Raw genomic sequence first — 15,016 nt, 5'->3', positions numbered from 1 at the left:
CACAATATTTTGTATCATACTCTCTCATTTGTGGCAACCAGTGAATGACTAGCCTTATGTGAAGACAATATAAATGAGCTACAAATATAATACACATATGGTTGTGAAATTAGCATATTGGCGTGTAATATAGATTAAATGCAAGTAACAAGCAGGTGCGTATCAAATGAATTCATTCCAGGTAACAGTCGATATCAGTAAACATTTAACTTGTTACTAAGCGGCCTACCCTATTTGGCAGAGCTCCATTGTATTTCGTTTAGCATCTCGCATCTCATGACAGTAATGAAATGTTCATTGCAGACTTTCAGAAGACAAAATACACCAGCTTGTGAAGTGCTTTTGCTCCCTCATTGGTCAGATGCAGGCTCGTCCAGAGACACTTCAAAACCGCTGGCTGTGTAATGTCTTTACTTTCCCCCGCCACGCGCTCCCTGTCGCACTGACGTAGCGTTAAGAAGGCAGGACGCGCAGCGCAATTGGGATAGAAATGCAGCTCTCCAACGTCCCAAATTACTTTAATCTCTCCCCGTTTAGGAAATTACAGCCCTACAATCTGTTTATTCTGTCAAATTATTATCCGTGAGAATTCGCTTTTTTCGCCATGAGCTGCTTGGATGTTATGTATCAAGTGTATGGTCCACCACCTCAGCCTTATTTTTCTGCAGCATATAGCCCATATGATCACCAGGTATGTTATTTCTTGTGTTGTTTCTCTTCTTGGCAGATTTAGTGCACGGAAACTTTTGTAAAACTTGTGTGGAATAAAACTTTCATCGCGCATTATGGCGCGTCATTAGGTCTCTCTAGGCAACTGTATTTTGGCAATGGTCACTTTAAAAATTATTCTGCGTGACAGCCGTCGGTCAATTGGGAACCAATAGTCCCTTCCGACAGTTATCTATTTAATAATAATAATTTATTAGCCTATTGACAATGCTAGGCCAACTTTTGATTGTTATTGAGGATTCATTAATGAATAATGATAGCCATATATTGTTATTGACTATATCGAATCTGCGTGATAATATTTTTAGTTGATGTAAGTGTTTATAAGTGTTTTAAACCAACTTATTTTTCAAGTTGTTTATAGATATGCTCTCTGTCTTGCTAAATCGGATCGCTCAGGCTAGGCTACTGAATGTGTTGTGTCTATATTCTATTGCTATTTAGGATATTTTGCTATGTGTAAGTTAGGACTATTCGTAATATGTCGGTTACATTGAAATAGCCAAGGCCTTTATTAACCAATCAAAACAAAATGATGATGGGTCATTAATAGATTGTAGGCTTCGTTACCACTTTAATTAACCGTTCGTCAAGTCGAAGTTGGATGCAATTTAGGATTCTTTACATTCACAACAATTATTTTGTTACCGTGTAACATTTTTCATAACTTGCAATGAGCAAGGGCAGTTGAAAATTGAATAAACAGTGCTCTGGAAACGATTTCGTTTAAGCATATCCGGTGATTACTGTAAGTTAAGTTAATGCTTGTGCATGCACAAGAACCAGTTCGGCCTATATGGACTATTCGTTTTCCAGACGTGCATTGGTGCTACGGCCCTTTAAATGTTTGCAACTTTCTTAAAACCTCTCACAGTCAATACACAAATGCAGATCTTCGTTTGCACGGAGAGCTGGTTTTCATATTTCAAATAGGTCGAACGTTTTCTTTAAATTGAGTGAGTATGCACAGAGAGAATGGAATAATGGCATTCATTCAAAACTCTCCAATGTCCATAATTAACAAATTAACTGAGTTGCGATATGTTCAGGAATTTAAATGCAATAACTTTGTTCTTGAATCCAACCACTGCCTCCTCTAATAAAAAGTTTGAGTAGGCCTGTGAATGAGGAGAGAACCATGCTTTTATTTTTAATATACCACACACAGAGGCCACAATATAATGCGCAACTGTTGGACAATAATGAAAAGCGCAAAAATGTCACACGTGGTCACCCAAATGTGCAGGTGAAATTCAAGTAGATCATTTGTAACTTGATGCCTTGATAGGAATTAATATCTAATACATGTCAAGGCTGTTACATTCTGACGTTTTTTTATCGGATGTTTCAGAAATTGGCATTTTATTCCAAAATGCAAGAAGCGCAAGAGAGCATCAGCGGGAGCAGCTCGTTCTCGAACCTCGCGGGTCCGACGATAAAGGAGGAGGACTGCGCGCGCGAGAAAGATCACCCTCCGGAGGCCGAGTACCTGAACTCGCGGTGCGTGCTCTTCACCTACTTCCAGGGGGACATCAGCTCAGTGGTGGACGAGCACTTCAGCCGGGCCCTCAACCAGCCCACCAGCTACGTCCCCGGGTCGGTCAGCAACAAGTCCATACGAGGTAGACCTACATCCACCTCTCGGAGAGGTGCCGATCACAGAACCACTCCAAACACCTGTTCGCGCGCGGGGTTTCATTTCACCCCAAAACGGTGTATTTAGGCTACATAGAAGATAAAGGAAACGTTTTCATAAATATTTGCATTAATTTGGCAAGTAGGCCTAGGTCTTGCATGCAAGTGAGTTCTTAGTTTTTGGTATATTATTGTGTTCACATTCTACTAAAATAAACTGCCTTTTAAAAGTTTGGATTTTAGAACAAATCAGTGAATCCCATGTTTTGCTCCCATAGTTTCAGTTGGCAGTCATTCACTCTCATTTGTGTTTGATCAAAATTACAAAGGAATCAGAAAGTCAAACAAAATTGATGGGCATGATGAATTGCTGTAAATAAGGAAGTTGAAAATATAATCACATGGGTTCTGTGGAATTTAGGGCTCAGACTTGTTCACTATATTGTAGGGGAACCTGTAGTGAGGGTTTGGAATAATTTTTCTGTTGCATGTTACTTCCTTAATTAACAAAAATGTAATTCTATGACCAATATTACACAGCCAAACATTCCCCAATTTTGATCAACCATCAGAAATTATGGACAACAACAACGATATTCATCCATGCATCTTTTTCCCATCATGTTCTCCTTTATTTCATCCTTACAACTGAATTGATCATTGAATGATCTGTCTTTAAGCTCTGCTATTTTACCACATCCTCAGAACAGGCTTATCGATCCTCATCCACAGATACGTTCATAGTCTTTACCATTTAATTGATCTGTGATTGAGCATTTCAGTGTGTCTGTGATTTCCCAGATGGATCATTCCCGATGAGCCAGAGGAGTTTCCCTCCGTCCTTCTGGAACAGTGCGTACCAGCCCTCCTCCATGAGCAGTGCCTTAGGAGCCTCCCACTCAGAGATACCCTTCCCTGGGGACCCTTACTCCTCCGCCACCCTACACAGCCACCTCCACCATGCTACCCCAGAGCCCTGGCACCACTCACACCACCACCACCACCACCACCCCTACTCACTTGGCGGGGCCATCGGCACCCAGGGCTCCACCTACCCTCGACCCAGCATGCACGAGGTGTATGGCACGCACTTTGACCCCCGCTACAGTTCTCTGCTGGTGCCCTCCGTACGGCCGCTCCGGCTCCCTCAATCCACTGTCCCCGGGCCGAGCGCCTCACCGTGTGACATTGGGAAGAGTGAGCCAACCAGCTCAGCCTGGACCGGGACCTTCACCGGGGCAGGGGCAGACATCAGCCAGAGCATCGGCCTCAATGTAGACGCAGGTAATAATAGCAATAACAACAAAAACACACTCTTCATAAAGGAGTAGTGGTTCCAAGGGCACTTCAGAATAGCCTTCATTATTTGATTGTCCCCAAACATGCGTGACTACTATTGTGGGCTCTACAATTCATTTAAGATAGAAGTTAAGAAACGTTGCGACGCCTTACACCAGGGTTATCCTTACATTCATAACACAATGTAGGGTTTCTTTCTGTCTGGGAAAACTGTTGTCTTTTCAAGGCCACTCTCCAACACTAAGAAAGACCATGTCTCTGTGTTTTAACAGGTTGAGTTCTCTGTCTCTGTTTCCTGGGAGGCAAAATGTGTTTTTTTTTTACACTTTTCTGCTTCAAGGCTTCCTGCTTCTGCCTTTAAGACATTTGATCTCCCTCTTCCTAATCGTCTTCTCTTGCCCTCCCTTCTCTTCTCTATTTTTTCTCTTTCCTGTCCTCTCAGGTCTGCAGGCCCAGGATAAGAGCAAGGACTTGTACTGGTTTTAAAGCTCTGCTGCCCTCCAGGCTTGAGCTGGCCTCTTTGTTTCTCTGCACTGTGTGATATTGACAGACATTTTCTGTAACAGATTCTAATCTCACTTGCAGCTCGACGCTACACCCTCTGTGGCGGAAAAATCCTCAGCTGAAATTACGCCATTGTGGATACCATCTGCTGGAAATGCAGTGGACAAGGGAGAGAATCTAAAACTGAGTCTCTCCTACTTAAGAGAAAGGAGGGCAGGACTTGCTGGACAGCATGCCAGAAATACTAAGTGTTGTGACTGACAACTTTTATCTGGCCAAGACTGAACACTTTCAACTCCTCCAAAGAGGACACTTGTTGAAAAATAAAACAAATATGGTGAATGTGTGAAACTGGAACATCAAAAATGAGATTTGACAAGAGCATAGTCAGAGACTGGACAAACATTATTTGCCATTGTTGTTTTTCTATCCGTGAAAGGAGAGGAGCAAGAGAGAGGAGCATTCTCTAACATGACTGAAGTGAGCACTGGCTATTTGAAGCCACTTGACTCTATCTATATTGCTCCCCAGCAGCTGTCAACGACAACTGTTTCAGAACTCAACGGACACACACAATCGTAGTGTCACTGCACAGTGTTTGACGGGGGCTCCGGACTTCATAAAAGGAGCATTTTGTCAAATCTGAACCCCGACCCACAGGGAACAACTGGTTTGACTGGTGATTTTGAGGGGGAAGGGTGGACAGGTGGTAGCAGAAGTGGACACACACAACTGTGCTATGTATGTATGTCTGTGTGTGATCTATGGGCAGCTCTATACATGTGTAGGATCTTAATTTGATCACCCTGTTGCAGGATCACTTTTTTCTAACTTGTAGCGTATGTGTGGTTTAAAAAGGCTTCTGAAATGTGTAATTTCCACTTTGAAATTTCAGCGTTGATTTTCTCATATGAAAAATTGATCAAACCCTACACTAATGTCCATTAATTATAATCCACATAATAATTCACATTTCCTGTTGCTGCAGGATTATTTTCCTGCTTTACCAATTCTGGCTCAAATTAAGATCCTACATCTGTGATAATGTTGTATTTAAGATTTGGATCTTTATAAACTTATTCCTCAATGTTTTTCAGTCATCCCAGGTATTTTGCAAAGTCAAACGATTACCCATTGAATATTGTATTGTGAACATATTAATATATTGCCTTTTAAAGTATTTTTTCTTGATACAGTTCTGATGTAATGTCAATGTGTTGCCTGTAACTATAAAGCAACGGCACAATGTGATTAAAACTCAACTATAGGCTCTGACTGTTTAGGCGAACATGTACACGGCAGATATGGGTGATCTTTAGAAAATACAATTTCATTGACAGTCCGATTGAAAAGTATTATGTTTGATGATGTGTCAGTCTATTATTCTGGTTAATTTCTTCAATGATATTATATTGTACAACATCCATATCTTCCAGTCATCTGTAAGCACAACTTAAGAGTTACATTTTTATCCTCCACTAATGCGTTGTCAGTGTACTGGGGTTCACATTCATCTTATTGTTTTTCTCCCCTCTTAACCTTTTACTGCAGTGGGCTAAATCAGGGTCAGACAGAGTGTTTCTTGGTAGTCTTAAACAAATCTACTTTGAAACAAAAGTACACACCTCACACACATGGCTATGGGCTTAAAAAAAGAAGACCTAGATTTGATCTAGATTTGAAATGTATTCCATTTTGAGTTTGTATCCTAATACTTCACTTTATATACATCACAGAAAACTGAAATATAACAAAACGGTTTGACATAGAAACACAAGATTTTCATCGTAAAAAAAACAACTTTATTAATGAGAATATTATAACAAATATCAATAACGTTCCACCCATGAGGCCAAAGAGGGCGCTTTTGGCCATTGACTGCAGGAAAGGGCTACATCATTCTCTTGTAGATATTGTCAATGCTAATGCTTCAACTTTTCAGTGTGAAGACATACTGTATGTCTAAAGGGAATTCAATACCGTACACCAGCAAAAGTGTATGAAGTATTTGTACAGAGTAGTATTCAGAAAGTTCTTTACAGGGAGATAGCAGCTATGCACATTCAACTGAGATGTTCTTGAGAAGAGACCACGGATATTTATTTCACTATTCTCAACACCACCACTATTTTCTTTACTTTTCTCCATGAGGTCATACAATAGGCTACATACAAACAGGCCACAAATAACACATAACTTACATATCAGACGGAGAAAAGAAATAGGGGTGAGAAAGAAAAATCCAAAACAAAAGTCAAACAAAATAAAAGTGTGATGATGCCTCCATATGTTTCCACTCTCAGATGGTCATTTTGATTGTGTTTCAGTTTAGCACTGGACAGCTGTAGATTAATATCAGCTTCTGACAAAAGTGATGAAAGACAAGCGAGGGGTGGAGGGTCTCTCTCCCTTCCCAGAGAGCCACTAACAAAGGACTCTTTTCAGAGAGATTATTTTTCAATAATCATGGAAGCGTTTTAGCATTTAATGGGATAAAATAGGCTACATGCAGTGTTTGGGTCAATGAATTAGCCTACTGCATGTAGGCTAAGTGAAAAATTATTGATGAGTTTTTTAACTATCAGTATGTAGGCTATGTGTTCTTATAACATAATTGTTATTGGTAGCCTACCATCAAAGTGTGGGCTATTCAGCGTCATCTGGGCTATAGCCTACTATCATCAACTTGTCTAGGTGGCATGTATGCAAAAAATAACATTGCATAATAGATTGGTGTGTAGCATAGCCGCGGGAAGTAAGGGTGCTGAGGGTGCTGCACCCCCTGTAAAATCAAATGTAAAAAATAAAAATATATAAATAAAACAAAAGTAGTATATGTATTAGCGGACTGATACAGCCATCTACAGCGCGGGAGAAATGTGCCCCCCCCACCACCACAAAACATCTTCCCACGGCTATGGTGTGTAGGCAAAAACAGACCAGTAGCAGTTTGACTGTGCCACCCAGAACTGTCAGAATATAAGTCACAAGTCTTGTTTCCAAGCCATCGGCACCACGTGGGTAACTCTGACCGGTTGCAAAGAGCGCGAGCCAGCTGGTCCTCTGGAACATGCGACGGGACACACGATAGCCTTTCGTGTCGCTATTAGGAATATTTGTGAGGTTAACATATAATCTAAAAGCAGGAACTCATAAAGTCTTGCTTGCTCATTAGAGATAGAGCGGAGCTGTCATTCACATTATCCTAAAAACACACAGACTTCCATTTCCTTATACGGAGAGTGTGATCTGGGTCCAGTTGTCACTATGTGTGACCTTCAGCAGTGGCGGGACAATGATCTACACCAGATCAGTCAGGTCCAGTACAGCAGACAGCCTATCACAAGACGTTTTGATCACCGTGTGTATAAATTACTTTAGGCTTCTTCTTTATGTGTTTTTAGGGGGTAGATTAGTTTTAATATTGCAGAATTGATTGTGGCTTCCATCAACGTAATTGTCTGCATAATTTACAATCGCCCATATATATATATATATATATATATATATATATATATATATATATATATATATATATATATATATATATGTATATAAAATATGTATATATATATATTTTTAAAATATATTTTCCTTTATTATTTTCCCCTAACCCTACCACCCCTCCTCTAACTGGAGTAAACTAATGGACAACAACACTTAGGCTTCTACTTCCAGCTTATACATACTATACATATTTTACAGACACAATCTATTTTACAATAGTTATCTTTTGTTTGTTTTTAGTCTCATCCTTCAGCCACCCCCAACCCCTCCCATCTATCTCTGAAGACCATCCAGTTTGATTTCTATTTGCCATATATTTTTAACTGTGATACTTTAGGCTTCTTTGCACCAGTAGGCTATGCTATAGGCCTAAGCCCTATGTAAATTGATTTTTGTATATGGATAGACAGGCTATCATATTACAGCATGCGTTCTCCAAGAAGAAAAAGTTCTTAAATTGGCCTTCTCACTATGGTCTCATAAAAGTGGAAACCACACTGTGAACAGGTTATTTGTGTTTGCCAAGATAGAAGGTATCCATCAACACATACTATATAATTTTAGTGTGCTTAACATTACATTTCCCCCTGTATAGTTTGTCTCAACCATGCAAAAACATTCTCTACTTCTGTAAACCATTGGCACTATTTCAATTTGTTTGGTTAGAATATCATTACCCCTATCAGTATGCTCAGAATTAAAAAGTGCATCTGATATGAACGAGGCTTGCATTATAATATAACCTTAGAGAGTTGAAATATGATTGTTAACACATGCCAGGCTAAATGGCAGAAGACATTGTGTTTTTTAATTTAGTCCATTCATTAATAACAGTGTGATCTCTCTCACACCCTCAGCTTCACCATCCCAAGCACTGGCTTGCTCTGCTCTCATTGCCACAGTCTGTTCTCTCTGGGCAGCATGCCACATCTCTGATTAGCGTTCAGCCTTTTCTCCATCATAGTCATACAGAGTATAGGGCTTGTGGTGGGTCTATTGCTATGTAAACGCAAGACAGGATCACTTACATGAACCACCTGAGAGACTGGTAGTGTGCTACATGCAGCCGTGTTGCAGTAATGCCTTATTTTCCAACTCTGTTCATCTTGATTTGAGAGGAACCCTCATGACCCCCACTATATCATGTCATCTCTTTACCCTCTGTTTCTTTTTTTGTCTGTCTTTCTTTATGGCTCAGGAATCCATCCTTGAATTCAGATGAATGAATGGAGGCTGTTTATGAAAGAAATAAAAATCAATGGTGGGCCCTTGTAATGCACTGACAGTAAACTATATAATTAGTGGCCATTAAAAAGGTCACAGGTCAATAGTTTGAAAAGAGAACATGAGCATCTCCTACAGCATACAGTATGTCAATAATTCATAAGGTATGCCCAATAATCTTTCCAACAATGAAGGCAGGATCTTTCAAAATGATTAGTACAGTATACAATCATCTGTGTCTGTGAGCTTGCTTTTGTATTTAAACACTTTGATAATACAAATTCCTAGGGATCATATTGTAGAACGTTATTTGCTCCTGAAATGAATTAACGTCAAGGGCCACATAAAACCTCCTGGCGGGGCTCTGTGATAGTATCGCTGTTGTAATGCCTGCTACTTGGCCCTCTCACCACCATTGAACATAGGAATTGGATGTTGGAGTTTGTGTGATAATGCCTCTCCCTGGTTGTAGAGGAATGCCAACCACGCTAATGCTGAAGTTGTAGAGCAGCTCTATATGACATTCAGACCATGCACGTGTGCCACATGGCTGCCGATTCTCACACCATGGCCATTGGCATTTTTCACATTAGTCAACATAAGCACTACAAATGCGTACTTGGAACCCTGTCCACACAGGAGCATCCTGCTGGTGATATGGAGCAAACCGTTTTTAAAATGTGTTCTTAAGTGGATCATTTATCCAAGGATGCTATTGATTTGAATGTATTTCAAAGCCAGTAAAACAGAATGCCCATCTACATACTACATAGCTAGAGTGACTCAACATCCACCAAGAGTATCTGTATTTCTTTAAGTTTGACCTCAGACCGACATTCCAGGTCTCAGGATGGACATAGGATGTTCCTGACCTAACAGCTGATATAAGACCATCCAAAGCATTTTAGTCAACTGGTCTGATGGGGACTTGTATTCTCCTCTAGGGTCTACTTTAGAATGGTTTATGACAACACATGGTGATAGGCACTGATGCCATTTTGAACTCACAAAGATCAGAAGGCATGTCGTTAATCATGTAAAACATACAAGGGTCATTCCACGAAATGAGTTCCTTTCGGGTAGTAAAAAAATAAAGAAACACTGCACACTGCTGCTCATGCACCCAGGTGATTTTATTATTGCAACGTTTCCACCGTTAGATCTCCATCAGGCTCCATATCCCAGATGGGGGTGGAAGGTCCTATATATAGGGGCAGTACTCAGTGACATCACTCCCTAAAACAGGACGTAAAAATATATAACATAGGTTCTCAATATCAGCATTCAATATATCAAAATATATGAGCATACATGAGGAATGTGATCAATATTTTGGGTAGTGTAACTTGATGAAAAATGTATGTTTTATTTCACCCATTAAGTGCTAAATAAAGTAATAGGGTTGACCATAACAGGGTTGAAGATGTCATCTTAAATCAGCCATAGGGATTGACGCATTAAGTTTTCCACCACAAAACACCAGAAAATTGCCAAAAAGAGTAGAACCAGCTCACCTGTTTTTACACTATGATTGATGATTAGATGTTCAAATTATTTAAAAAGGAATAGTTTCACCATATTAAAACAAGTGTTCAGTTCAGTTCATGCAACAGAGTTGACCTTAAAATGAGGGACAGTTTTTTTTTTTTTACCTTAAACCAAATCACTAATAACATGAAATAAATATTAACATACACACAGACTAGATAAATCAAAATCTGTGGGGCAGAATCTGTGGGGAAGAAATGTCTACTTTTACTTAAATGTCTAATTGTACTACTTTTACTTAAATGTCTAATTGTACTACTTTTACTTAAATGTCTAATTGTACTACTTTTACTTTGCACCAGTGCACATCCATCTCAGCCCTTATCCATCTCAGCACAATATCCTATTTCACAGCACTCACTGTTTGCATGTTAACTGGGCTGGAACACTCTTAACAATGGAAATGAATCCTCAATGTCTTGTTCTAAGAATGCCTCACATATCTAATACGCTTTGCTACAGTCCTCTGGATGGGAGAAACAAAGTCAGTGGTTACAAATGACTGACAAAATGACACTGGAAGGTAAAAAATCTTGTGCCATGAAAGAGGCCTCAAAGACAAATAGTTGACATGGGAGTATTTTTAAGCAATTTTGTGTGGAACTCTGATGGACACAAGAGCCGTCTAAAACAATGGATGGGGGACAGACAACGAAATCGTAGAAAAACACACTTTCACATCCAACCATCAAAGCAAAGTAAAAGCTTCAGAGTCGTGAACTTCAGCCACAAAAGGATTGACTTTCCACCTGCAGCCTGAGAATTCACTGGTTTTATTCCATAGCTGCATTTAGCTTTTTCCTCTCCATAGCCTGCCACTTTAGCCAACAACAACTGTCACCTTCCCCCCTGGAGTGTGTACAGTGAGAGAGACTGTAACTGAATGTGAGTTTCCACACAAACACAGAGTTTCTCTGGAACTGGAGCCCCTTGGTGAAATACATGCATCAACAAAGTCATTGACAACCCACATTAACAAATCACAAATTGTATGATCTTATTGTCAGAATCTGCAATTACTGACCAGAAATGTGGGACATTAAAAGAGAGATGAAAAAGGAGGTAGTATGGAAAAACAGCTGTGGTGGTCGCCGGCCAAGACTCCACTGCCAAAACTGTCCGTCGCTGAATAAAACAATTCTTTTTGGAAAACATACAGTAGGGTGATTTTTATTGAGGTTTGTTTATGCCTATTTGGGGTAATTCACAACACGGTCATCTGTAAACTTGAAAATGCCAACAATGTATACAAAATACATGCCAATATGAAGTTAATTTAGATCCATTACATGCTTTACATTTTTAGTAAACATATTCAGCAGACTTTCAGGTGTACCCATCTAGAGAGTCTGATTTACAGTATTAGAACAGAAAGAAGAGCCATTGTCTATCAGAATCCCCTAGAGCAGGGTATTCAACTCTTACCCTACGAGGTCCAGAGCATGCTGGTTTTCTGTTCTACCTAATAATTAATTGCACACCCCTGGTGTCCCAGGTCTAAATCAGTCCCTGATTAGAGGGGAACAAAGAAAAAAAGCAGTGGAACTGGCTTCTAGGTCTAGATTCGAGTTTGAGGGCTCGAGAGAGTAAATACATTTTCAGTTCACTGAATATTCCATAGTTAGCTGTTATGGGTCAGGCCTTGCATAAAAAATGAATTCCAAAAAACTCAAATGCAGTAAATGCATTATTTATTTTCATATACTTTCTTCTAGAGCTCAGATTGAATTCCCCTGCTTGGTGTGATTACTTCCCTTTTAAATGATATGTATACAGAGGACCACCTCCCAGTGGGATATAATTTGAGGCAGCATTTAAAGTGATGTGCCATACATTGAGCTCCAGGATTAAAGGACCACTTCATTCCTGCAAATTAAGACGGCAGATTGAGATGGAAAACTCTGATTTTCAGAGGGAAGCAGCTGGTTACATAAATCATACTCATATGAGCGGAGGTGAGCTTAAACAGTTTGCTGCTCCTATTTCATACACCCCCTCAGTGCACTCTGACCACCTCTACTTACACTCACTGCCTCCAAGGGCAGAGAATCACACACAACCAAACCTGCACAAGCAGGGCAGCAGTTCAGATGGCGTGAAAGGATCTACAGTGCCTTCAGAAAGTATTCACACCCCTTGACTTATACCATATTTAGTTATGTTACAGCCTGAATTCAAAATTGATTAAATGTATTGATTTTCTCTCACCCATTTACACACAATACCCCATAATGATAAAGTGAATCTATCTATTGAAAATTAAATACAGAAATAATCTAATTTACAGTGGCCTAAAGTACTTAAGTACAAATATTTAAGTACTACTTAAGTATTTTTGACAACTTTGATTTTACTTCACTACATTCCTAAAGAAAATATGTACTTTTTACTCCCATACATTTTCAGGGACACCCAAAAGTACTTGTTACATTTCGAATGCTCAGGCAGGACAATATCAATATAACGCATTGTAATCCCTACTGCCTCTGATCTGGTGGACTCCCTAAACACAAATACTGCATTTGTAAATGATGCCCGAGTGTTGGAGTGTGCCCGTCTGTCTGTAAATACATTTTAAAAACTACAAAATCATGTTGTCTGGTTTGCTTAATATAAGGAATTTGTAGTATTAGTATAGTATTACTTTCTACTTTTACTCAAGTATGACAATTGAGTACTTTTCCCACCACTGTACTTAAATGGATACTTCGGGATTTTGAGAATGAGGCCCTTTATCTACTTCCCCAGAGTCAGATGAACTTGTGGATACCGTTTTCATATGCACGTTATTCTTTTTCATGCTCTGTCAAATTGGTTGTTGATCATTGCCAGACAGCCATTTTCAAGTCTTGCCATAGATTTTCAAGCCGATTTAAGTCAAAACTGTAACTTGGCCACTCAAAAACATTCAACGTCGTCTTGGTAAGCAACTCCAGTGTAGATTTGGCCTTGTGTTTTAGGTTATTGTCCTGCTGAAGGGTTTTTCCTATAGGATTTTGCCTGTGCTTAGCTTTATTCCGTTTATTTTTATTTAAAAAAACCTCCCTAGTCCTTGCCGATGACAAGCATACCCATAACGTGATGCATCCACCACCATGCTTAAGATATGAAGAGAAGTACTCATGTGTTGTGTTGGATTTGCCCTAAACATAACGCTTTGTATTCAGGATAATTTCTTTGCCATATTTATAGCACTTTTACTTTAGTGCCTTATCGCAAACAGGATGCATGTTTTGGAATATTATCTTTCTGTACAGGCTTCCTTCTTTTCACTTGGTAATTTAGGTTAGTTTTGTCGAGTAATTACAATGTTGTTGATCCATCCTCAGTTTTCTGTTATCACAGCCATTAAACTCTGTAACTGTTTTAAAGTCACCATTGGCCTTAAGGTTGAAATCCTTGAGTGGTTTCCTTCCTCTCCGGCCTCTCCGGCAAGTTAGGAAGGACGCCTGTATCTTTGTAGTGACTGGGTGTAATGATACACCATCAAAAGTGTAATCAATAACTTCACCATGCTCAAAGGGATATTCATTGTATTTTCTTTTACCCCTTTTTCTCCCCAATTTCGTGGTATCCAATTAGTAGTTACAGTCTTGTCTCATCCTTGCAACTCCCGTACGGACTCGGGAGAGGCAAAGGTCGAGAGCCGTGCGTCCTCCGAAACACAACCCAACCAAGCCGCACTGCTTCTTGACACAATGCCCACTTTACCCGGAAGCAAGCCGCACCAATGTGTCGAAGGAAACACCGTACACCTGGCGACCATATCAGCGTGCACTGCACGCGGCCCGCCACAGGAGTCGCTAGAGCGCGATGGGACAAGAACATCCCTGCCGGCCAAACCCTCCCATAACCTGGACGACGCTGGGCCAATTGTGCGCCGCCCCATGGGTCTCCCGGTTGCGGCCGGCTGCGACAGAGCCTGGAATCTCTAGTGGCACAGCTAGCACTGCGATGCAGTGCCTTAGACCACTGCACCACTCAGGAGGCACTTGCTTTTTTTTGGTTTTTGTAAAAGATTCTAAGAACATAATTCCACTTTGACATTATGGGGTATTGTGTGTAGGCCAGTGACACACAATCAAAATGTTTATCCATTTTAAATTCAGGCTGTAACACAACAAAATGTGGAAAAAGTCAAGGGGTGTGAAAACTTTCTGAAAGTACTGTAAGTGGATAAGCTGTGCCTGGTCAGCCTAAGATGGCTGGCACCTACAGTACACTCTTGGTCAGCCTAATTTCCGAGACTCTGTGGCTCCGTCCGTACAGTGTGCAGTGCTACAGGGGAACAGCAGCGTGGCCACCAGGTCCTCCGGACCAGCTGTTTCAGAAGCTCTCAGAGGCAGTGAAAGTTTGCCCTCTGGACGAGCTCCCTCTGCCAAAATGTCAGTGTCATATCGCATCTGCAGGATAAATTGTTCCCATCAATTGTAATCACTTTATTTTTAAGATGATGGACACTGCGTCTGCATCGGGCCGCCAGATTCTTTGAACTGTGCGGTTTGTGATTAGTATTATATCCCCCTTCTAAAAGAGGCAGACCCTGTCTGACAGACATGTTTTGACTGTG

At 40.3% G+C, this 15,016-nt stretch overlaps 1 protein-coding gene across 2 annotated transcripts; it reads left to right on the top strand.

Annotated features, from left to right (window-relative positions):
• The first annotated feature begins 296 nt into the window (after window positions 1-296).
• On the top strand, window positions 297-6,453 carry LOC139556291 (transcription cofactor vestigial-like protein 2). 2 transcript variants are annotated; one of them, XM_071370079.1, is made up of 4 exons: window positions 297-691; window positions 2,081-2,351; window positions 3,166-3,648; window positions 4,106-6,453. In XM_071370079.1, exons 1-4 carry the CDS (start codon window positions 605-607, stop codon window positions 4,147-4,149), a joined length of 885 nt encoding a protein of 294 aa, XP_071226180.1. In that variant the 5' UTR covers window positions 297-604; the 3' UTR covers window positions 4,150-6,453. The 2 variants fall into 2 exon arrangements, with proteins under 2 accessions (XP_071226180.1, XP_071226179.1); XM_071370078.1 differs by having other exon boundaries at window positions 365-691; window positions 4,249-6,453.
• Window positions 6,454-15,016: the final 8,563 nt, after the last annotated feature.

Source organism: Salvelinus alpinus, chromosome 27 (genome assembly GCF_045679555.1).
Source record: "Salvelinus alpinus chromosome 27, SLU_Salpinus.1, whole genome shotgun sequence".
NCBI lineage: Eukaryota > Metazoa > Chordata > Actinopteri > Salmoniformes > Salmonidae > Salvelinus > Salvelinus alpinus.
The sequence above is the reverse complement of the archived record's forward strand: the minus strand, read 5'-3'. Positions and strand labels throughout refer to the sequence as shown.